Raw genomic sequence first — 23,547 nt, forward strand, 5'->3', positions numbered from 1 at the left:
TTCACATTATGCAAATTTTATTTCATTTTCCACTCCGAGAGTCCCACTAAACACCGTGAATCATCTCCCCGCCATTCGCTTATGCAGGCGCCTCGACCCGACAGCAAAGGTCGCATTTCTACAACAGCAATCGGAGAACCTGTCGATATCCCTCATTCAGGCACAAACGGGCACAATAGTGCTTGTTGAATACCTGGCCAGGTTGATAGCACTGCTGTTTAGTGTATTAAACCGCTGCACGATTCCTAAAACGTGTCCTAATTTTAATTATTAATTATTGCTGCAGAGTTTGTACTATGGTGATCTAAGGCTTGCTTGACTGAACAGTCTTAATTCAAGACAAACCTGCTTCTGCTGGTTTTTGGATTACAGGGTTTGATTTTGATGTGGGCAGTAGTAGCTAAGTGGTTAAGGTAAAGGGCTAGTAATCTAAAGGTTGCTGCCTGGTTCAAGCTTCACATCTGCCAGGTTGCCACTGTTGGGCCCTTGAGCAAGGCCCTTAACCCTCAATTGCTTGCAAAGTATATGGTCACAACTGTAAATCACTTTGGATGAAAAGCGTCTGCTAAAAGCGTCTTCCGATTCTTGGCCGGTGTTAAAAATGTAATTTAAAATCACGAAATAAACCCGAGGGGTCTCCCCTCGCCTCTGCTCCTGTCACTGACTGCGCTTTCAGTGCATTCGATCCTGCATGATGCGGAAATGATAGTGAAGTGCCACGTTTCAGCTCTTTAATTAGTGTTTATGCATGCACATGGACTTTGTGAGCTTAAGACTGTTAGCGCTGCGAGTCGCTGAGTGTACTTTAGTGCATGTGTAAACACGCTGCACCGTTGCAGGCGACTGGTTGAATATTAAACAGCAGGTGGTTTTGCACTTCATAAGCTCACCAAGCAGGTACAGGTGCTCTGTAATTTATGTCCTTTTAATATGGCCAAAAGTATTTGGACACCTGGCAATGAGCAAAAATAAAGGGTATTAATATAGTGTATTACTGTAGGTCTATGTAATCTCTTCAACTAGAACAACAGCGACTCTTCTGAGAAGGCTTCCAAGTACATCTGTGTATGGGAATTTGTACCCAGTCAAAACATCTCAGCATTTGTATGGCTGGGCGCTGATGATCAGTCGATGTTCCGGTTCATCTCGGACATGTTGAGTGGAACTTAGGTCAGGACTTCACGTCTCTATAGAGCTTGCTTTGTGCTCAGATGCACAATCAAGTCACCCTGTTCAGAGTGCGTTCCCTTCTTGTGTCCAGGGTTTTGTGGCTGGCGCCGGACCCATCGTCACTTCAACCAGGATGAAGAGTCAAAATAAATAAAACAAATTGAGTGCCTAATAATGCAGTTTACATAAAACACTTATGTTTTTGTGTTGCTGGTGAAAGCCTTGACATGTGATCAGCTTTTAGGAGGATGTGTGGACAGACCCTTAATGCTTGGACCGTTTCTGTAATCGTGTATCCGGGTCCCTGCTGTGTGGAGTTTGCATGTTCTCCCTGTGTGTTTCCTCCCACAGTACAAAGAAGTGTAAGTGAGGTGAATTGGAAATGCAAAATTGTTCATGAGTGTGTTTGACATTAAAAACTTGAGCTGATGATCTTGTGTAAGCAGTATTTACCTGTCCTGTCATGAATGTAACCAAAGTGTGTAAAACATGATGTAAAAATAAATGTACCCCTGTACTTGGTGGTATAACCAGCTCTGTTTGCAAACCGGTGCACACGCAGCACATCTTGCACCCGATTTGAAATGTTCGTCACCCAGTTATGAGCTGACGGAAAATACCCTCGAGTCGTGTGCCATATGGTTTGCGGTGCAGCTCATATGGTGCCCTTACAGGCTGTTTAAAGGGAAGTGGTCTTTCAGGTTGGCACGCTAACACTGCGAGGCGCAGAAGCAAATGAGGAACTTGACCTTATTTGTTTGCTGTATGTTTCGCTCACTGCGCTCTTGTTTGCTGGATAAATAATTTTCAGTGTTGTCATTGCTGATCATCACATGCAGCTTTGCAATTCAAATAAAGTTTTTACTATTCCTGTCTATCGATGCTGCGTGTGGTATCTACACCAGCCGACCGGGTTATCTCCCTCCGACCGTGTTCTGCGCGTCGCATTTGCTTACTGGTGGCTATAAAAGGAAGCTGAAGCTCTTATCTGAAGTTCTCCAGTCTCGCTTCTGCAGGCCTTTATCTGTCAGTCACACCACGTTTCTTGTTGCGAATTGTGTAGCGCCGGTTCCGTCGTGAGCCGAGAGCACCGGTCGTCTGGCAACACGTGTTTGTACTCACTCCACCTTCTGCACGTTTTTGCAAGGTGGGAGGCAGCCAGAGCACCCAGAGGAAGCTCAAGCAGACATACACGCAGAACATGCAGAAATCCTAAAAGAATGGTAGCAGGGACGAGGATCAAACCAGGAGTACCCTTAGGAAACCATGCAGACACAGGGAGAACATGCAAAACTTTAATGAGACTATGCAAGAGCTTGTTAGCACCATAAGCCACTACCTTCAGTTGACTGACAGATCGGCCACGCCTTCTTCAGTTGACTGACATTGATAGGCCACGCCTTCTTTTGTTGCTAGACAGATCAATAGGCCACGCCTTCTTCAGTTGACTGATGTACATAGGCCACGCCTTCTTCAGTTCAATGACTGACATTGGTAGGCCACGGCTTCTTCAGTTGACTGACAGATTCAGAGGTCACTCCCCCTTTATTTATAAGTAATTTATTATTATCTTCATTTTCATGTTTTACCCAGCTTTATCCTGGTCAGGGTCGTGGTGGGTCCAGTTTCCCTGGAATCACTGGGTCAATACATGACTTCAGACATCATGTCTGTATGTAGATACCCGTCTGGCTGACAGCACCACTGGGGGTTCAACCCTAGTCCCCAGGAAAAGTAGGATAGCGTAGTTTACTGCTGTGCCACCCACAGGCCCATCCTCATTATTAATATTATTATTATCGTGAGTTAACGTGGCGTTTTGAATCCTGGGCTGGGCTCACATATACAGAAGGTGCATGATGTTACGTGAACCAAGTCGTTTAGGGGACACATCAGTGCACCCCTAGTGCAGGTCCCAGGCCCTGATAAACAGCAAGGGCATCTGGCGTAAACACTGTGCCGAATCAAACATGCACATTAAATAATCAGTGATATTACAGATTCGTTCAGCGGTATCACAGTTATTGAGACGAATGAAGCCGTTCGGCAGCCGCTGTGTACCGATCGTATCACACTGCTGCTGACTGTGCTGTCGCCATGGCAACCCCATTGTTTTCCATTGGTTTTTTCACTTGGCTTGATGTGAACTGAAGAGAAGCTGGAGCGTGCACTGATTTTCCCACACTCAGCATTTACAGCTCAGTTCAGTTCACTGATTTATTACCAACCACGATGAGTTAGGATTTTTATGTGGTGCATTTAATTAAAAACATCTAACAATAAAACATTCATGCAGACAACAAGAATAAAGTCACTAAATATCACTGAATACAAACTGAGACACAAAACGTCTGAAACATTCAACCACAAACTGTCATTCGTTTACTGTAAACCATGAATCAGGAAGCAGGAAAAGTCCCACATGGATGCAAAGTCGAGCACGGTGGCGTAAACACGCTTTCATTTCCACATCAGCTCTGTGTGGAGCACGACTGAAGTTCTTCATGGAGGAAAAGCTCAGATCAATGCTTGTCCAACAAGCTCATGTTCAGGTGTCCACATACTTTTGATGTGTGAATTGATTGCTGACTTTATACATGTTCATTTTAATTTAGCATTGACATCATAAAGCTGGTAATCTGTGCCAACCTGCCAATCTGTGCCAACCTGCCTATCAGGTTTATGTTTTGGTGGAGCTCTGTTCCTCCTGCAATCTGGAGGCAGTAACTTGAGTAACTGGGCGTGTCCCTGAGCTGAGACTGTGCAGTGTAAAAGGCTGATAATGATAATGTAATAAAGCTAATCCAATCATTGACCATCTTTCCTTCCTATTTGCATCCATCTCCTGTTACCGTCCAATCCAGCTTTACTAGACGCAGAGCGGAAGTACGTTCCTCTCACAAGTGTAAAGTAGTCAATCCACCTTCTTCATGTTGTTTTTGGGAGGTAGGAAGAGAACAGGAGTGCCAGAGTGCCTCAAGGAAAACCCAAGAACTTCTCACAGACCTTTAAAGGACCTCACAGGTCCTTAACGTGTTGCTGGGTGGCACCGTTTTAACCAGATGCAGCAAATCTAATCCAGTCCAATCAGTTCTTAATTATTATTTATTAACAATTATTTATTATCTCGGTCCTGTAACATAGCCATGGGTACTTTTTTTTTTAATATTACACTTTTAACATCTCATTTGCAAACCTGAAACTCTCTAGCACCATAATGACGGCTTTTTAGGTCGGCTTTCATGCCAGGAGCATTATGGTAAACACACAGGGTTGTAAAAACAACACCAGGGAAGCAGAATCCCACCGAACGCTGCTGCTTTTAATACTCAGCCAGCTAAACAAATCAGCATCTGCTTCCTGTTTCTACAGAACAAGCAGTATGTTATTATGTTATTCCAGGATCTGCCCGAGTGTGCTTGGGTACGAACCTGCTCTTACATCCTTCTGTTAATAGATGCCAGTGAAAATGTGTGGTCATATTTTGGTCATTTGCATGAGTTCTACATGCCTGTGCTTATGAGCAGAATGTTTTCATACTGTCAGGTCATTTGTTTTCCATGTTGGAGCTCTGTAAAGCGTCCCGAAATCTAAAAACCTCCAATATTTTCTTCTGCCACATCGAGTATTTGTATAAAAGCACAAATTACACAAATGTTCGGTTAATGTGGACATGCTTTTTGCACATTCACGTCTGTGGTTTTGCACCGTAGGGCAAATGAATAGGTAATTGAGGTGTGCCTCACTCCAAATGTTTTGTATTTAGGCCATAATCACAATATATATTGGGAGAACACGTCCCCTCCCAAAAAATTAATATATACTTAATGCTCAATATGTCCCACACCCCAATGTACTGATTTACAAATGATAACACACACACACACACACACTTTTCATCCAGGTAACCTACAGAATTCAATTAATAGCTAGAACCCTCTTTTATGTCCATGCCCATTCCTTCACCTCAAAAACATTCAGCTTCAGAGTTACTGGCATTATTGCCAGTATTGGCATTAACGAAAAAAACGGTTAATAAACTCAAATTCTCCAAATCACATAAAAATAGAAAGCAGTGAATCATGAACTGTTTTTTTACTGGTACGTACATTTGCATTTCCATTTTCATTTGTGCCATTTAGTAGGCGCTTTCATCCACAGCATAAAAAAGAGACATCTAATGTTGTACCTTATGATCTACAGTCCATAACATTATTAAAAGATTCAGATAATCTAGAATGTTCGCAATTGTGTGCTGTCTTAAAATGGATTGGACCTTTTCATTTACATTTTCTGCATTTAGCGGACGCTTTTATCCAAAGCGACTTGCAGTACTGTGACAGTATACTGTCAAAGCAATTGAGGGTTAAGCACCTTGCTCAGGGGGCCAATAGTGTTAACCTGGCAGTGGTGGGGCTTGAACCAGCGACCTTTTGATTACTAGAAACACTAGGCTACATGTGCACAACATGGTGCATAAAATCATTTGCTTTATTATTTGCATAAGATGTATGGGCTGCCACTAATTATCTACAGTAAATATGTTCTGCGAAAAGGTTTTATAGATATAATTACTACTGTATTACCATTCATTACTTCTAGGTGTTTTGCTTTAAAGAATTTCTGACCTGAGTACAGAATATCATGCATTCAGATGAATCTTGATCATTATTGTTATAGTTAATAAGTTAATAAGTGTCCATTTCTGATCAGGGCTCCTACCAGTCTGACACACGCCTACACACACGATAGAGGAGGGCTGGTGCATATAGACTCTCCCCCTGCAATCTAACTCAGTTTGGACAGGAAACTCGACCGAGTGCAGCCCAAACCCTCCATCTCAACCTTTCTCTCACTGTTCTGCAGCTTTATCAAGGTAGGTCTCTTTACTTTGTACCTAAAATACTGTTTATTTATTATCAGCTGGTGTGTTTGTATTGCACTGTTGGTTTTAAGGTTGCACACACGGATTTGCATCGTAATTTCTGGTGCTGCATGAACAGGACTATAGCATAAACCTATACAGAATAAGATTTGCATACTATTATAGATGCATTCTGTGCATTTTGGTGCACGCATGTATTCCTGGCTATACAGATGTGTTTATTTAATTTAAACAACAAAAAAACTAGTTCGTTTTGCAAACAATGTTAAGAATGTATTAACATGCAGTTTTGGAATAACAGCACAATTGCAAACTGTATTTGGTGCATTTTTGCTCATGCATGTTCAAACCCGTATGGATATAAAGGCGGATTTAAATGATTCATTTTCTTTTCAGTGTAGTTTGTTTCTGTACTGTAGCCTGCAGGGGATTTAAATGAATTTTGCACTCATTATCGTTTTCTGTGGAAGAATGCATTTGGCTGAAAGATTTCCTGATTAAAACTGTGTTATTTCTAACGAGTCTGTGCAGAAGTCGCAAAATGAGTCCGTTTCAGCCAAGTTTATCTTTTTTTTTTTACTGTCTATTGCAAAAAACAATTTTTTTTTGTTAGTTAGATGGAACCCGTAACATTTAACAAATATGTATAAAGTTGTTCCAAGTGCAGTTTGTCTAATAAAGATCTCATGCATGGCATTAAACGCCGAGGGTTCGTTTTTGCAAATGTAGAGTCGACTCCTATGTGATTCCGCTTGCTTGTATTGGATTCTATGATTCGACTCCACTCTTTATTTGACTCCAGCGCTTATCCAAAATACAAATTAATAAACATGATTTAGCAAATAAAAAGGCAGAATTAATTAAGCTAATTAAGCAAATAATACACATTTGTGACGCACAGTATAAAAAAGTGCTAACTATAGTAGTAAATATATAATTATTCCTCACAAACGTTCAGCTTGTGCCAGTTTTTGTATTATATTTATTTATTCTTACTATTTAAAATTTGGGTAATAATATATAAAGAACACCTTGAAGTATCTAGAAATCACAAAGCTGGACTGACTTGTTTCTATTCCACCTTTTAATCATGTTATAAACATGGTACCCACATGTTAATGATTATTTATGTATACTTGCTGGGTTGTTTTGTGTGGCAGGATGGCACAGCTGGTAAAGGTGGTGCAAGACCAGCACTTAGTCACTGTTTCTGGCCTGTTACGGCACACCTAATGAACGGCTGAGAGATACATGCTCATTTTTGCAAAACAGGAACTGTTGTAATTGACATTGCTGTTTTTTTTTTTTTTTGGTGGTGCAACCAAGACCTTTTACTTGTGCCTAAATCTTAGCTGTATGTGAAGTATTGTATTCAGTGTTGGTTAGTGAAATAAGAAAAATATATTTCAGTGGATTTTCCAGTGGTAGATGGCCTTGTTTTCATCCAGATCTCATGCCTGCAAAATGCAAGTCCAAGACTTGAAGAAAGAGGCATTAAAAACTCAAACTGGACCAACCAGGAACGAACAGAACTCACCATTCTAGCTCCGTGTCATTTTCTACCAACTTGAAAGACAACTTGAGGAATGATGACAGCTTTACTCTCAGTGATCGGAGCCAAACCAATAAAATGATAATTAAAGCACTGGAATGCATCATCCCAGCCTTGTCCCAGCCTCGTCTATTCATCATGCTCTATTTTGTCATAAGAAAAACAGCGCTGACCTCTGGGTGGGGATTGATGCAAGTCTATCACAGGCTCAGTAGTGGTTTTCAGCCTGATATCCTGGATCTGTTAATAATATTATGCACTGTAGAGAGTAAAAACCCAAATAGATTTTCATCAACCATTGAGGAATATTTAAGCCCCTTTGTATCTTGTTTTTGTTTAAAACAGGTCTTGTTGTCTTTGATTGTGTTCTGTTTTTACTCGCCAGTTAAATACTGTCCTAACTTTTAAGGATTTGTTTTAGGTTTCCACAATAATGGACAAATGTTGGTGCCCGATTTGAAAGCAGGTCCCAAAACCAGTACAGCTGGAGGCATTTGGCACTGGTATTAGACATCAGCCAATAGAAAAACCAGTTCTAGTCTGCTGTGGTGATGGGATAGTATGTATGTGGTGGGAACATCACTTCTAATTACCAGCACCAGTTGGTGCCATTTTTGAGTAGGTGTCAAAAACAGCTGATACCTTTAGTGTTAGAACACCAGTCAGGGAACAAATGCACAATTCCAGTTTACTAGAATTGATTCCAGCTTTCTGAAGTCCCTGCTGTAGTCTAGACGTGTTTGGTGCCAGTGAAGGACAGGGGAACGGGATATGGACGGGTGACTTTTCCTTAAACATCTTCACACATTAACTTTTCAAACCTTCCCTTCGCAGGCATCATGGTGGTCCACAAGGAGTTTACTACAGCTGGGAAGCAGCCTGGTCTGCAGGTGTGGCGTATCGAGAACATGGACCTGAAGCCGGTTCCTAAGAACCTGCATGGAAACTTCTACACCGGAGATGCCTACCTTCTCCTGTACACCACCTCGGCGCCGTCCTACGCCCTCCACATGTGGCTGGGTGAGTGGTAGCACGTCCTCAGCTGTGGTCCAGATGCCATGGTGGGCCTGACCTTGGTTGAGGTGGTACATGTAGACGTTTGGGTTAAAGACCTGGGTGCGTGTGCATTGTTTTATTTGGCAAGTCAGGAACTGTTGTAATTGGCGTTGGTGGTGCAACTGCAAGAACCTTAACACGCCCTCGTCAAGTGTTTACTGTCCCTTGACAAATACGGATTAACTCCTGGCTGGTGGTAGTGCTGTGTGTCAGGTGCTGATTAATCAGATGTCTTTACACAGGGCTGTGAAAAAGTTTTCACCCCCTTCTAGATTTTATCTGTATTTGCATATCTGTTACTTATTTGTACCTGAGATCTACAAGCGACATTTACTCTTAGTCAAAGACATTACTGGAATGAACATTTAATTAATTCAGGGCAAAAAAATCCCAACACCTTTTTACTTTTTTGTTTGAGGATCTGAAACCATCAGTGTGACAAGTAGGCAACACAGAAAATACCTAGAGTAGAGCAGGAAGGGGCGAATACTATTTCACAGCCCTGCAGATGAGGAAGGATGTGGCCTTGTTGGTTTACACATTTTCACACTTCAGTGCTTTATATTCCACTGCAGTATTAAGTCGTTTCCAAACCTCAAACATCTGAATCATCTCTGAAATGCCACACTGCATTTAACTCCTGCTCAAAAACAAGTCCGAAATCAGCTGTGTCTAAGAATAGCCATTTAGCTTCGTCTTTCAGATATTTATTCGAATATTGTTTTAGAATTCGCTTTATAAACTCTTATCAGTGTAAAAATATGTAACTCAGTATTAAACTAAATATATATTTCAATCTGATTATCTGATTGTAGTAACTGGTTTTACCTAAACGTGATTTATTATTCTTAGGTGCTCGGGTTGGTTACAAAGTCCATAGGATTCCCTTATTATTAGGATTTATTTATTTATTAGACAAATGATCACAACATTGTGATTGGCTGTGTCTGTAGTGGGAGGGACGATGACTGAAACAGGGGTTCCCATTTGCTCTGGTGCGAGTGCGGCCTCTGCTGACCGGTTGAGGCGCCTGCCCGGATGACAGTGCGTGGCGCTACACACGCAACACTGCAGCCCTGGCAGGTGAAAAGAAGCGATCAGTGTGAGGAGGGGGTGCATGACGGCCTCGGCCCTCCCTGATCGGGAGTAGTAGTAGTCAAGAATTTCCCTCTATCATGCACTGTAAATAAAAATGCACAAGAAAAACAGGAGCATGTAATATAACTGTGGGGATCTGACACATCTGCTCTGGAATGAAATCCTTTATTGTTTTGGTTTAATTGTGATATTCCGTTCTGATCTACGGTTTCAACAGCAGAGCGTGACTATCAGTATCTGTCAGTCCGGTCAGTATCACAGTGGTGCTTCTATAAATCTTGATATATTAAGATTTTAATCTTCTGCAGAACTTCTGTAGTATTTCTGTCAGCACTAGTTTTGTAACCACAGGTTTGCAGAAACTCCCTGAATTTACACAACAGTCGGTGAAACAGCACATCCACTTTTATTCAGTTGATTATTTTACTTCTGTTTTCTATTGAACAAAATATATGAACATGTACGCAGCGTGAGAATCGTAGTGACCACAGAATTTTGACGTCACGATCTAAAACTCCAGGGTGCTGCGCAATGCCTGACCATTCGCTCGGACCCTGCCTCTGACCCCAGAGTCCAGGAAAGGCGTTTCATTAAGTGTCTGGAGTTTTTTGCGAAACTGTTCTTCCATTCATCCTTAAACCTGCTTTTTTATTTTATGTATAGTCTTTTTTATCAGACTGTTTACACCATCAGTGTCCGAATGAGAAGCAGAAGTTCTTTCACTCACTTCTGTAACTGAGCACCAGGTTCCTGTCTGATGTACCGTTACCATCAGCGCACATGAAACTGACGCTTATTATATTTACTACATTTATTTGTCAGTTTCAGCCTCAACAATCACTAACAGGTGTAATAAATCAATTATATAAAGGGAATTACATGCTTCCGACTTTGCAGCAACAGTTTAGGGAAGGCCCTTTCCTGTTCCAGCATGACGAAAAGCACAGAGCCCTGACCTCACCCCCACTTAACAGATGAACCAGCACAGCAACATTGGCACCCAGACATACAAATGCTGCCATCTTTTGACTAAAAGGGCACAAATTCCCACAGAAAGTCTTGTTAGAAGCTTTCTCAGATGAGCGGCTGTTGTTCTAGCTAATAAGATCACACGGAGGTCGCTCTATTTTAATACAGTTTGTTTTTGGGGCGTCTGACAAGCTCACTGTCAGGCGTCCAAATACTTTTGGCCACATAGTGCATTATAACCTCCTTCTTGAAGCCCAACCAGAAATAGAGATGTGCTCTTAAGTTGGTGGAAAAGGAATTTAAATGAGAAAGCTGTGTTTTGTTGGTTCCCAGTCAGGCCAGTTCCTGTTTAATTCTGATCAAAGATCTAATAAAAGGTTTAGTTTATTTTCCACTGTGGGTTCTGTGCTTTAATCTCACTTCATTCCAGTCCGTCTTTTACATCAGGACAGTCGTGTTATCCCTTCTTGATTCATCCTCTTGGTCCGAGTCTGATCCCGAAAACAAGGGGTTACCCTGAGAACTACGAGTGGGAACATTCCTACCCTCCCCCACGTCGTTTTCCAGGGTCACCATGTGGGTTTTATAGGATTTGCTCTCCAGGCGGAGGGTTGAGGGATGATTCACTGCGTCTGCGATGCCGTCCGGTTCCCGTTAAGCCGCTAAGAGAGAGCAGGAGGCCTCAAATAACACAAACAGACACGAAACTTGAACAAACGTCTGATTCGTTCAGTATCTGTAATCATCTGGAGTCATTTTTCAGTGAATCAGAATCAGAATCGGAATTTGACGGAGGGGGAATTTGACTCTGTAATGAATCAGAATCGTTTGTTCACCAAGTTTGTTCACCAAGTTCAAGTTTTCTCTTGAGGAATTTGACTCTGTAATGAATCAGAATCAGAATCGTTTTACTCACCAAGTACTGTACATGTTCACATACAAAGAATTTGACTCTTTAAATCAAACCCAGGACCTTACTGCTGTGAAGCAACAGTGACACCCTAAAATAAAACAGACATTTAAAATATATAGATTATGTTAAACCGACGCCCTAAATTCTCATTATTCACATTATTTCCTTCTGGTTTTTAGGAAACGAGTGCTCTCAGGATGAAAGCGGCTCTGCAGCCATCTTCGCCACTCAGCTGGACGATTTCCTGGGTGGGAAACCGGTCCAGTTCCGTGAGGTCCAGAACAACGAGTCTCTCACCTTCCTGGGTTACTTCAAATCTGGCATCAAGTACCAGGTGGGATTCAGACGGCACTTTTTTATTAGCTAAGCTTTACTGAGGAATCCAGATGCCACCTCGTCACACTTCATCCCTACACAGTTCAATGTTTTATTTTATTTGGGAAATATTTTAATATTATGGGTCCTGTCCCATCATCATCTCACCCCACCTAAAGATGGCATCTGCAAACTTCCAGAAGCAACAACAGTTGGTGTGTTAGTGAGTGTGTCCATGACTATTCTCTATTCTTCTCAGTTTTACGTCGAGCTTATTGGTATTTAGAACGAGCATGCAAAGGAACAATTACACTGGGTTTCTGACTCAAGCACGCAGCATTTTTTCCGGCCCCCGCGCCAGTTCTCTTTACCGCAGAATGTTTACTGGCCTCGACAGAAAGAACTGGAGCACAGAGCGTCTGTTTTTCATTTCCTGCAGGCTTCGGTTCAGCTCGGCCGCGGTGGCTTATTGTGCTCTTACGGTCTTTGTTTTCAGAGCAGATGCAAAGAATATTTTATAGAAAATAATATATTTAATATTCAAATATTTATAGACGTGCACAATTCTTCTGAGCGGATTCAGTGCAAATCTCAATGTATCCTTAAAATCTGATGCATAAAAAATGCATTTAAATCTCAAATCAATTCAATTAAAGCTGTTTTGATGATTTAAATCAAGACTGGCAGGTACACAGGCCACGCCTACTTTACTAAGACTGACAGGTACACAGGCCACACCTCCTTTTCTGAGACTGGCAGGTACACAGGCCACACCTCCTTTTCTGAGACTGGCAGGTACAGAGGCCACACCTTCTTTACTGAGACTGACAGGTACACAGGCCACACCTCCTTTTCTGAGACTGGCAGGTACAGAGGCCACACCTTCTTTACTGAAACTGACAGGTACACAGGCCACACCTCCTTTTCTGAGACTGGCAGGTGCACAGGCCACGCCTCCTTTTCTGAGACTGGCAGGTACAGAGGCCACACCTTCTTTTCTGAGACTGACAGATACACAGGACACGTCTCCTCTTTTAAGCCTGACAGGTTCTCTGCACCGTGCTGTAATTATCAGTGAGTATAATTCCGCTGACCGTTTCCTCCTCCGGTCCTCTGTACAGAAAGGCGGTGTGGCGTCTGGCTTCCAACACGTGGTGACCAACGACATGACCGCCAAGCGTCTGCTGCACGTGAAGGGCAGGAGAGTGATCCGGGCCACCGAAGTGGACATGTCCTGGTCCAACTTCAATAAAGGGGACTGCTTCATCATCGACCTGGGAGCGGTAACGTCCCAAATTCACAAACAAATAAATATATAAACAGACTGTGTAATAAATAAATAGATTCTTTTTTTTTTATACCAGCGGATTTAAACCTTTTGCTTCATTTAAATCTATTTTAACGCTCCCGTCTGTGGCTCGACTCTTTTGCAGAACATCTACCAGTGGGCGGGGAGCGAGTGTAACCGCTTCGAGAAGGTGAAGGCGTCTCAGGTGGCCATCGACATCCGCGATAACGAGAGGAACGGCAGAGCCAAGGTCCACATGGTGGAGGAGGGAGAAGAACCTCAAGAGATTATCAACGTGAGGAACATTCATTCTTTCATCCTCTGTTTTACCTTTGCTTTATCATTTATCCGATTCATGGGGCCAAACACAGGAAACACCCCGGACACCCTGGTCCATCACAAGACACACACACACACTTAGTGCGATGTCTTTGGTACCTGGGGGAAACCCATACAAACTCCACAGAAAGGAATCGAGGGGAATCGAACTCATGCCCTTCTTGCTGTGAAGTGACAGCACTATCCAAATTCCACTAACCCACTACTGCAGTGATCCAGGGTTTGAATCCTCAGCTGTGTCTGAGGGGGGTGGATGAGACCCTGCGATGGATCAGCATTCTGTCCGACGTGTAACTTCATTGTTTCAAGTGTTTCCGAGGACACTGGACCCACCACGACCCTGACCAGGATACAGCGGTGATGAACATGAAATCGAAATAAATAAATTTACATTAACATCAGAGCTGCTGGCGCAGTCCTAGTTTGGCAGTTATTGTATTGGGCTGATAATTAAAAGGTTGCAGGTTCACGCCCCACTTCCGCCAAGGTGCCACTGTTGGGCCCCTGAGCGAGGCCCTTCACGCTCAACAGCTCAAATTGTATTCAGTCATGATTGTAAGCTGCTTTGAATAAGCAGTTGTAGACTAGCGGTTAAGGTGCTGGAGTAGTAATCGAAAGGTGGCTGGTTCAAGCCCCACCATTGCCAGTTTGCCACTGTTGGGCCCCTAAGCGTGGCCCTTAACCCTCAATAGCTCAGATTGTATTCAGAAATGATTGTAAGTTGCTTTGGATAAGCAGTTGTTGCCTAGTGGTTAAGGTGCAGGACTAGTAATCAAAAGGTCTCTGGTTCACGCCCCACCTCCGCCAGGTTGCCACTGTTGGGCCCCTGAGCGAGGCCCTTAACTCTCAATTGCTTAGATATTATACTGTCACGGTGCTGTAAACGGCTTTGGATAAAAGCGTCTGCGTGTCCTGATTTCTCCTCCAGGTTCTCGGACCCAAGCCGAGCATCGCTCCGGCTACACCTGACGACGAGAAGATCGAAACTTCCAACAAGAAGAAGGGAGCGCTCTACCTGGTAAATAAAAACCTCAGGGTATAAAAGATTTATTTATTTACATGTTCGATGATCCGGTTCCGTGTGTGACGTGCTCGTCCTGCTCCGTGTGCAGATCTCCGACGCCACCAGCTCCATGAAGACGTCGGTCGTGGCTCAGTCCAGCCCATTCAAGCAGGACATGCTTTCACCCAACGACTGCTTCATCCTGGACAACGGCGTGGACAACAACGTCTTTGTTTGGAAAGGTGTGGTGCACCTCGATCCTGCTACATCTGATCCATATGATGGTTTTGGTAGCAGCTGCATCTTCTCAGCTGCGTGAGGGAACGTTTGGACGTTTGAGACTTTGCAACATGGGTTCATTAACCAGCTGGTCGAGGCCTAGAATGTGGGATGATTTATGATGCTTAACTTGCAAAATCCCCCCCGAATCTGGCCAACATGCACTATATATGGCCAAAAGTATGTAGACACCTGATCATAAGCTTGTCTGACCATCCAAAAGCATCTGCATTAATATGACATTATATTTACAGCATTTAGTGGCGCTTTTATCCAAAGTATTCCAGTTCCAATTGGCCTTCAGTATTCCAATTCATCCCAATTCATATATGTTCATTAGGCTTGAGGGCTTGAGGACAGTTGTAGCCTAGTGGTTAAGGTACTGGACTAGTAATCAGAAGGTTCAAGCCCCACAACTGCCAGGTTGCTGCTGTTGGGCCCTTTAGCAAGGCCCATAACCCTTAAGTTAGGACTCCATGCAGGCTACTAAAGTTCCTGCACACCAGGTAATGACCTTCACCTAAACTGCCGCCTCACAGTTAAAAGCATATTGTTTATTTAATTGATTAATTGCTTTTACACCTCTTTTAGCTCAAACATATGAATTCAGTAGCTAAAACAGGGTGTCCACATACTTTCGACCACGTAGCTCTTATGCCCTAGGTTCAGTTTTGCTGCATGATTTGTTTATTTGATCGATCCACTGCTAAAATGATCTCGTTCTGCTCCGAAGGTCCGAACGCCAACGCGGGCGAGCGCAAGGCGGCCATGAAGGCGGCAGAAGAATTCATCAAATCAAAGAACTACTCCAATAAAACACAGGTACGAGAACCAGGCCGCCGATTCAACCTGCTTTGTAATATGTGGAACGTCAGTGTGCTACTGGCTAATGCAGCTAACAGATCATGGAAGCTTAAAACCTTCTGTTTTGCTTTATGCAGGTTTATTCTCCTCACATGCACCTCTGAGGATGTTGTTATAACCACTCCTGATTATTGTAGGTAAACGAATCCCGCTTGCTTTTCTGTCCCTGCAGATCCAGGTTCTGCCTGCAGGGGGCGAGACGACTCTGTTCAAGCAGTTCTTCTCAAACTGGAGGGATAAGGACCAGACCACAGGTCCCAGCACACCGTACACTATCGGCAAAATCGCGAAGGTGAAGCAGGTCCCATTCGATGCCTCCACCCTGCACTCCAACCAGGCCATGGCTGCTCAGCACAACATGGTGGATGACGGATCTGGGAAAGTTCAGGTAACGACGTCCTGCACGACTGTCACTAAACATGGACTTTTAATCCACTTTATTATAATTACTGTTTACCAGCAAATTCTGGTTTTACTGATTTAGATCTGGCGTGTGGAGGGCGGTGCGAGAGTGCCAGTGGATCCCGCTTCCTATGGTCAGTTCTTTGGAGGAGACTGCTACATCATCCTGTACAGCTACAAACAGGGCAGCCGAGAGCAGCACATCATCTACACCTGGTAATTCATCACCAAGTTTAACTTACATTCAGTTTAGCACTGGGAATTAAGGAGCAAAGGCTGGAACTCATCTCGATAAAGCTTAAGTGGAGAAGTTCGTATAGATTCAGACTCACACCATTAAAAAACAGCCAAAATGCAACGTCCAACATTCATAAATATGTATCCAACATGCTGAAAGATGCTGGAATCAGGCACAAGAAATTGCTAAATGTGCTCAAATCTTTGAAGGATACATCTAAATGAATAGAAAAAAAGAAACAAATATAATAGCACCACACATTTTAATTACAGATGTTAAATGTTTTTGTTTTTCTGACCCTTAAATTAGCTCATTTTTTTTAGTTCTGCACGTTTTAATGCACGCTCACACTGATTATCGAAGTTAAAATATGTGAATTAAAGATAATTTTAAAAAGACAAAGCATAACAGGGCATGTTTTATTTTTCCCAGTATAATTAATTCATTCATTACAAATGAATTCTGCACTAAACTAAATCTAAATAAGCTATGTAGAGGATTGACATTGCCTTTGTGTCACCTAGGAGTGTCCAATCTTTTGCATATAACTGAATAAAGATAAGCAAAGTGCAAGTATTAAAAATAATCAGTCAAGTTAACATTTATCTGGGGATTTTTTGGAACGTTGTGGGCTTAATGCATTTTGATGGGCCCCTGCAGTACCACTGTGGTCCACTGGGGGCGGTGATACACAGGTTAAAAAGCCACCGAACTCACCGTGCAGTCATAGAATTATTTTATGTTCTATTTTTATATATTATTGCTATTTCTTTTTGTTGCTGTTGTTATTTTTATATTTTAACGCCCATATGGATGGATTAGTGTTTACGTAAAATTGTATTTAATTAGTATTGTGTAAAGTACAATGCTGTGGAACATCGGGAGGTTCTAGCATCATATAATTTTGTGTTTTGCTTGTAATGGTTGATGTTCTGAATTTTACCATGTGTTCTATCAGGCAGGGATTAAAGTGCACTCAGGATGAGCTGGCTGCTTCTGCCTTCCTCACGGTACAGCTGGACGACTCCATGGGTGGGGCTCCAGTTCAGGTCAGTGTCATCTGAAGGGCTTTCTGAACCATGTTGTGAAGCTACTGGAGTACTTTTAGCACGGCTTGCTATGTTTTTAACAATGCTAGCCCATTGGCCGAGCCTGAGAGATTAAAGGTTGGGTAGGGTTCCAAAAATGCTTTGTAAATGCTTTAAAAAATACTAGTGAACACCAGGGGGCAGTGTTGATTTTATTAGACAAGTCTCCATACTGTATGACATTGTGAAATATTAAAAATGTAAATTGAAACATGTAACTTACAACTGTGACCTAACAGAATGTAGGAGATTAAAGCTTAAGGGCCTTGCTCAGGGGTCCAACAGTGCAAACTGGCTCGAACCAGCAACCTTCCAGTCTGTGGATCTTCATATCTGTGTATTTGTGTTCAGGTGCGGGTCTCTCAGAATCAGGAGCCGCCCCACCTGATGAGCCTGTTCAAGGGGAAGCCCATGATCATCCACACTGGAGGAACGTCCCGCACAGGAGGGCAGAGCGCGGCTGGCGCCACCCGCCTCTTCCACATCCGCACCAGCACTGCCAAGGCCACCCGAGCTGTAGAGGTAAGTGGGCAGAGTCACGTAAGAGATTCGAGAAACAGACACCCCTGTATATTAATACATTTCTAAAAATGAATTTAGAATTATTAACTCATATCCGTCTCTTTCTAGGTGACTCCGTCTGCCTCCAATCTGAACACCAACGACGTGTTTGTGCTGAAGTCGCCCGACTCCCTGTTCGTCTGGAGGGGCGTCGGTGCCAGTCAGGAGGAAGCGGGTGCTGCCAAACATGTCACCGCCTTCCTGGGAGGAAAAGCCACGGATGTAGCTGAGGGCAAAGAGCCAGGTCAGTACCCACTCTCAGTGGGTCTTTATGTTTTCATGAACTGACATAGAACAGCGGCCGAATACGAACCTGACGAGCCACACGCCAGCATTACTGTATAATAATAATAATAATAATAATAACATAAACCTGATACACTATATGGACTAAGTGTTGGGACTCCCCTTCTAATTACTAAATTTATTACTAAACACTTGCAAACAGGTGTAATAAATAAAAAACAATTACATAAAAGAAATTAAATGCTTCCAACTGTACAGCAACAGTTTAGGGAAGGCTCTTCCCAGTTCCAGCATAAAAAAACTCAAGTGTCCTTCACAGAGCCCTGACCTCAGCCCCACTCAACAGGTCTGGAATGAATCGGAACATCAATATCAGTGTCCAGCCATATAAACGCTGCCATCTTTTGTCAGAACAGGCACAAATTCCCACAGACATACTACTTGTAAGAAGCCTTCTCAGAAGAGTGGCTGTCCCAAGACTTTTGGCCATATAATGTACAGTATGTTAATCGTGGAAAGAGTGTTGTAAGTGCTGTTGAACACCAGGGGGCAGTATTAGTCCTGTTATTGATTCTGTTACATTCAGTTAAGACAGCATACAGTCCTAGCAACTGAAAATTAAGGGCCTTTCTCAGGGCCCTGATAGTGGTGACAGACTGGCATTGCTGGGTTTGAACCCCTGGATTTCGTCTCAAGTGTTCAGTCCCTGATCCGTGACCCACTGATCCACTCCTGCCTTCCATTTAAGTAAATTGTTGAATGTTATTATGAGATGTGAACTTTCCCGTTGTGTCTCACTGCAGCTGGATTCTGGTCTGCTCTGGGAGGGAAGAAGGACTATCAGACCTCCAAAACCCTGCAGACGATGGTCAAACCCCCTCGCCTGTTCGGCTGCTCCAACAAGACCGGCTGCCTTTCGGTAAGTGAATCGGATCCGGTTCTGATGATCGGTCCGTCTGTCAGGACCTTCTCGGGACGTCAGGGCTGATGTGTTTTCATGTTTGGATGTGCGACAGGTCGAGGAGGTTCCAGGCGAGTTCAGTCAGTCGGATCTGGCCACCGATGACGTCATGTTGCTAGATACCTGGGATCAGGTAGGTGAACGTGTTGCATCGTCTTTTTACACCACGGAATTTCAGTGGCGTTTGGTGGTGAACATCAAACGTTGTTTTGTCTTGTCAGGGTTTTGTGTTTTGATCATTATTAGACTCCCAGTCTAACCCTGATTCTCTTATTCTTAGATCTTAATTTGGGTTGGCAAGGATGCCAACGAGGTGGAAAAGACCGGGGCACCAAAAATAGGTACGACTCTACTTTATTCTTCAATCCTGCGTTGATTCTGATTCCACCACGTCGTCACAAACAGCGTCTCTGATTTGTTTTTCTTCCCTCCGCAGCTCAAGAGTACGTGAACTCTGACCCGTCCGGGCGGCGTGGTATTCCTATCAGCACTATCAAGCAGGGCGCCGAGCCGCCCACCTTCACCGGATGGTTCCAGGCGTGGGACGCCCACATGTGGGACACCGACCCTCTGGACAGGATCCGCGCAAAATTTTAAATCGGAGTCTCCTGATGGCTGGTTGCACTAAGCGTCTGTCGCACTTACTGCCACTTTTAGAGCTTTATGTTGTGTGTTGCCATGTTGTTGAGAATCCCTTCAGAAAAACGCTGGGATGTAAAGCCATTGACAGATGAAGTAAAAAAAAAAAATCAATGCTACTGTTCAAATTCTCTGTGCCATTATAAAAAGGGCTAGTTCGACTGCACTCTTTAGAAAGTACCTGGAACAGGTCGAAAGATGTAATTCAAATATTACTTAAAATGAGTCCTGAATTAGAAGCTGTTGGGACGCGTGACGCTCTTAACAGTCAAGCAAGCTCTATTTTGCCATAGACCTGTATATTTTTATTATGATTTCATTTCTAAACGGAGCTAAGATATGGAATAACTACGGTTTGGGAGAAAATACACATCTGAAAATCCTCCCAGCTCTTAATTGTTTGCCTATACATTTACCCAGCGTTCCCTTTCTTCGTCCTTAATGAGTCCTCGCACCCATGTCCTCCCAATTTTCTCCCAAGCTCTTCACGTCCTGTTTTCCTAAACAAAAAAGGAAGAGGGGCGAATAGGGAGCCAGGGAGTTCCCCGCCCTTCTCCTTATTGACTACTTGAAGGTGCGGCCTGCACTCGTAAACAAATAATAGTTTTTTAATTAAATTTTAACAATGCAAAGAATTTAGAAAATGCCATTTAACATTTAAAAAAGAACCCTCAAGGTGCCTTCTGTTCCATCATGAAGTTGTGAACTATTGGCTTTGGCTTTAGGAAGGTCTGTGATTTGATTGGTCGAGTCATTGGTGAGGATTCATGTCCAGAAAACATTTTACGATATTAAACCATAAATCAGACCTACAGAGTTTCCTTTTCTGTTCATTTGTCTCTACATCCTGCTAGTTGCTATCACCTGTGCCTTCTTTTAAGTGCATATGGACCTCCTGCCGGACGTTTTGAAACTGTATGGTGTGGGAGCTTTAAAATAATCATGATGTATTTTTGGGTGCAGATTAGTGTACGTTTTTATTCTGCTTTAAATAAAAATACTTCTGTTATAAAAAAAAAACAAGCGCTGATTTTTGTGACTCGAAAATACTTACCAGAGCTCGAGCTCTTAGGTTTGAATCCCAGGCAGTGCTGTCGATCTGGCTGGGCTGTGCCTGAAGGAGGGACAAGGTCGTACGAGTTACAATTGTGACCTCTGCTGTCTGGTCAAGGTGGGTTAACACAGAATGGCTCTCAGTGAAAAGATGTGGCCAGCATTTAACTACTCAATCAGAGTAGCCAATCCATCTACTGGAATGCAGACAATAACTAGAAGCAGGAAGAATCCCATGTCTCCAAAACCCAGAAGTATTTGGATACCTGACCATGAGTTTATTGGAAATCCTTAACCAAAACAAATGGTATACTGAGAGACCTCTATGTGATCTTTTTAGAAGGTTCTCACTAATGTCGGTCAAGAAAGCCTCAGTTGATGTTCCGGTTCATTCCAAAGCTGTTGAGTGGGGCTGATGTTAGGGAATTTCTGTAAACCAAGCTGGAATACAAAAGGACCTTCCCTAAACTGTTGCTAGAAGCATGTAATTTCCTTTATATAATTGACTCATTACATGTTAGCAATTGTTGTGGCTGAAACACAATTTTTTGATTCCTATCCAGCATTTCTGGCCCAAATTTGTCTATTTCGGGCTAATTATAAATGCAGATTTGATTGTATAAAATATGCAAATGTGTCACAGTTTGCACTCTGAAGCCGTGGTGTTACGGGACACAATCTAAACTGAAGGAGGTTCTTCTCCTGGCGCCGGACCAGCGGAATATCCACTCTCGCTGGCTCTGTTCTCCTGCCAGCTTAAAGCACTGCCTGAAAAATTCATAGTGCAGCATAATTTTAGCCACACAGACTCAAGAGTCTCCTTCTCAAGGACGAGGCCTTGATTTAAAGACTGATGCTGCTTATTTCAGAGGATTGGTACCTGTTATAGCCACAACATTTCTGTATTGTTTGAGCATGTGATGCAGTTGCAGGACTCTCAAGGATTCCAACCATGTTGTTTCTTACCTAGACCACACCGGAACACATAGGGTCATAGTTTAATCTTCTGAAGAGGACCTGAAGGCAATAATATGGACGCTTCTCACCTTCAAACACAACTCAGCTTCTTTTTTTCAAGTCAGTGTGTCAACAGATGTACGAAGCTATTCAGGCAGGAGCAAAAAGTTTAAACCACTTCAGTTATTGTTAATTATATCTGCTTTAAATGTGTGTGCTTAAAGTGTTTTTGGGCACTCAGGTTAAGCTAGCCCATCATCGCTGAGATCTGGCAGCTGGGCATGTAAACGTTTACATTTACATTTGCAGCGTTTAGCAGACGCTTTTATCCAAACCCACTTACAATTATGACTGAATACAATTCAGGCAAGAGTTAATGGCCTTGCTCAGGCGTCCAACAGTAGCAATTTTGCAGTAGTGCGGGGAACCGGCAATCTTTTTACTAGTCCAGTACCTTAACCGCTGAGCTACGACTGCCCTGCAGACATGATTGACAGATCTTCATTTATTTTATGTAGATACAATGCAAAGGTTTTAGAAAATGCCATTTAACATTTAAAAGAGAACCCCCAAGGTGTCTTCTGTTCCATCATGAAGTTTTGAACTATTGTCTTTGGCTTTATGAAGGTCTGTGATTTGATTGGTCGAGTCATTGGTGAGGATTCATGTCCAGAAAGTGTTTTACGATATTAAACCATAAATCAGACCTACAGAGTTTCCTTTTCTGTTCATATGTCTCTACATCTTGCTAGTTGCTATCACTTGTACCTTCTTTTAAGTGCATATGGACCTCCTGCATGGACGTTTTGGAACTGTATGGTTTGGGAGCGTTAAAACAATCATGATGTATTTTTGAGTGCAGATTAGTGTACGTTTTTATTAGTGGGGGGAACCGGCAACCTTTTCACTAGTCCTATACCTTAACCACTGAGCTACGACTGCCCTACACAGACACCTAACCCTAGAAGCAGCTTGTAATGCTGGTACAGCACAGCAACATGCAACAACAACAGTACAGCTCAGGTCACTGTATTTAAGGGGTCTTGCTTTGAGATTGATAAGCATCCTGTCATTTACATTTAAGGCATTGTGCGGTCATTTTTGTCCAGTGTGACTTACAGTTGTGACCAAATACATTTTAAGCAAGTGAGGGTTTGTGTACTCAAGGGCCCGAACTGCTTGAACCATCAGCCTTCAGATTACTGGTCCGGTACCTGAAATGCTGAGCTAGCACTGCTACTAAAATGTCTAGTGTTTTTGTGTGATAAAAGATATCACAAGAATCACTGAAAATGGTCAGTGAATGTAAATGATTGAATAAATACACGAATAAATATAATTTTGGTTCAATTTGAGGTACCAAATCCTGGGATATTTGTATTGGTGTAAAACTACAAGCTAAACAAAACAGAGAAATATATTCGGTCTCTCTTTAGTTTTTTACAAGCTTGTACTTAAGTTCAGACTAAAATACTTCTATAAATACACTGTTATGTTTATTTACTCGAGTAAACAGTTCGTTAGCTTTTGCCACCCCTTGTCTGAGGCGTTCGAAACACTCTTCTGAGCATGCGCAAACACTCAACTCGATGTAAAGACTTGGCAACCGTGACCGACCTGAACACGAAACGTTCGCTTCAATCTGGCAACCCGGCAGGCTTTCTCAGTCCG

The 23,547-nt window shown here is 42.8% G+C and overlaps 1 protein-coding gene across 1 annotated transcript; it reads left to right on the forward strand.

The window, feature by feature from the left end:
* The first annotated feature begins 5,980 nt into the window (after nucleotides 1-5,980).
* scinlb (scinderin like b) lies at nucleotides 5,981-20,889 on the forward strand. The gene is made up of 17 exons (XM_062987345.1): nucleotides 5,981-6,046; nucleotides 8,442-8,627; nucleotides 11,823-11,977; nucleotides 13,080-13,241; nucleotides 13,392-13,541; nucleotides 14,514-14,603; nucleotides 14,698-14,830; nucleotides 15,601-15,689; nucleotides 15,904-16,119; nucleotides 16,216-16,349; nucleotides 17,330-17,420; nucleotides 17,811-17,981; nucleotides 18,090-18,264; nucleotides 19,070-19,185; nucleotides 19,283-19,360; nucleotides 19,508-19,568; nucleotides 19,664-20,889. Exons 2-17 carry the CDS (start codon nucleotides 8,447-8,449, stop codon nucleotides 19,822-19,824), a joined length of 2,163 nt encoding a protein of 720 aa, XP_062843415.1. The 5' UTR covers nucleotides 5,981-6,046; nucleotides 8,442-8,446; the 3' UTR covers nucleotides 19,825-20,889.
* The last annotated feature ends 2,658 nt before the right edge of the window (nucleotides 20,890-23,547 follow it).

This window comes from Trichomycterus rosablanca, chromosome 25 (genome assembly GCF_030014385.1).
Source record: "Trichomycterus rosablanca isolate fTriRos1 chromosome 25, fTriRos1.hap1, whole genome shotgun sequence".
In the NCBI taxonomy this organism is placed as follows: Eukaryota; Metazoa; Chordata; class Actinopteri; order Siluriformes; family Trichomycteridae; genus Trichomycterus; species Trichomycterus rosablanca.

What these genes read in the sequence shown, in the direction of transcription:
- scinlb (XM_062987345.1), top strand. Translation starts at nt 8,447, where the DNA reads ATGGTGGTCCACAAGGAGTTTACTACAGCTGGGAAGCAGCCTGGTCTG. An exon ending in CAGCACATCATCTACACCTG is followed by an intron (nt 16,350 to 17,329) that starts GTAATTCATCAC and finishes GTGTTCTATCAG; the next exon opens with GCAGGGATTAAAGTGCACTC. An exon ending in AGGCCACCCGAGCTGTAGAG is followed by an intron (nt 17,982 to 18,089) that starts GTAAGTGGGCAG and finishes GTCTCTTTCTAG; the next exon opens with GTGACTCCGTCTGCCTCCAA.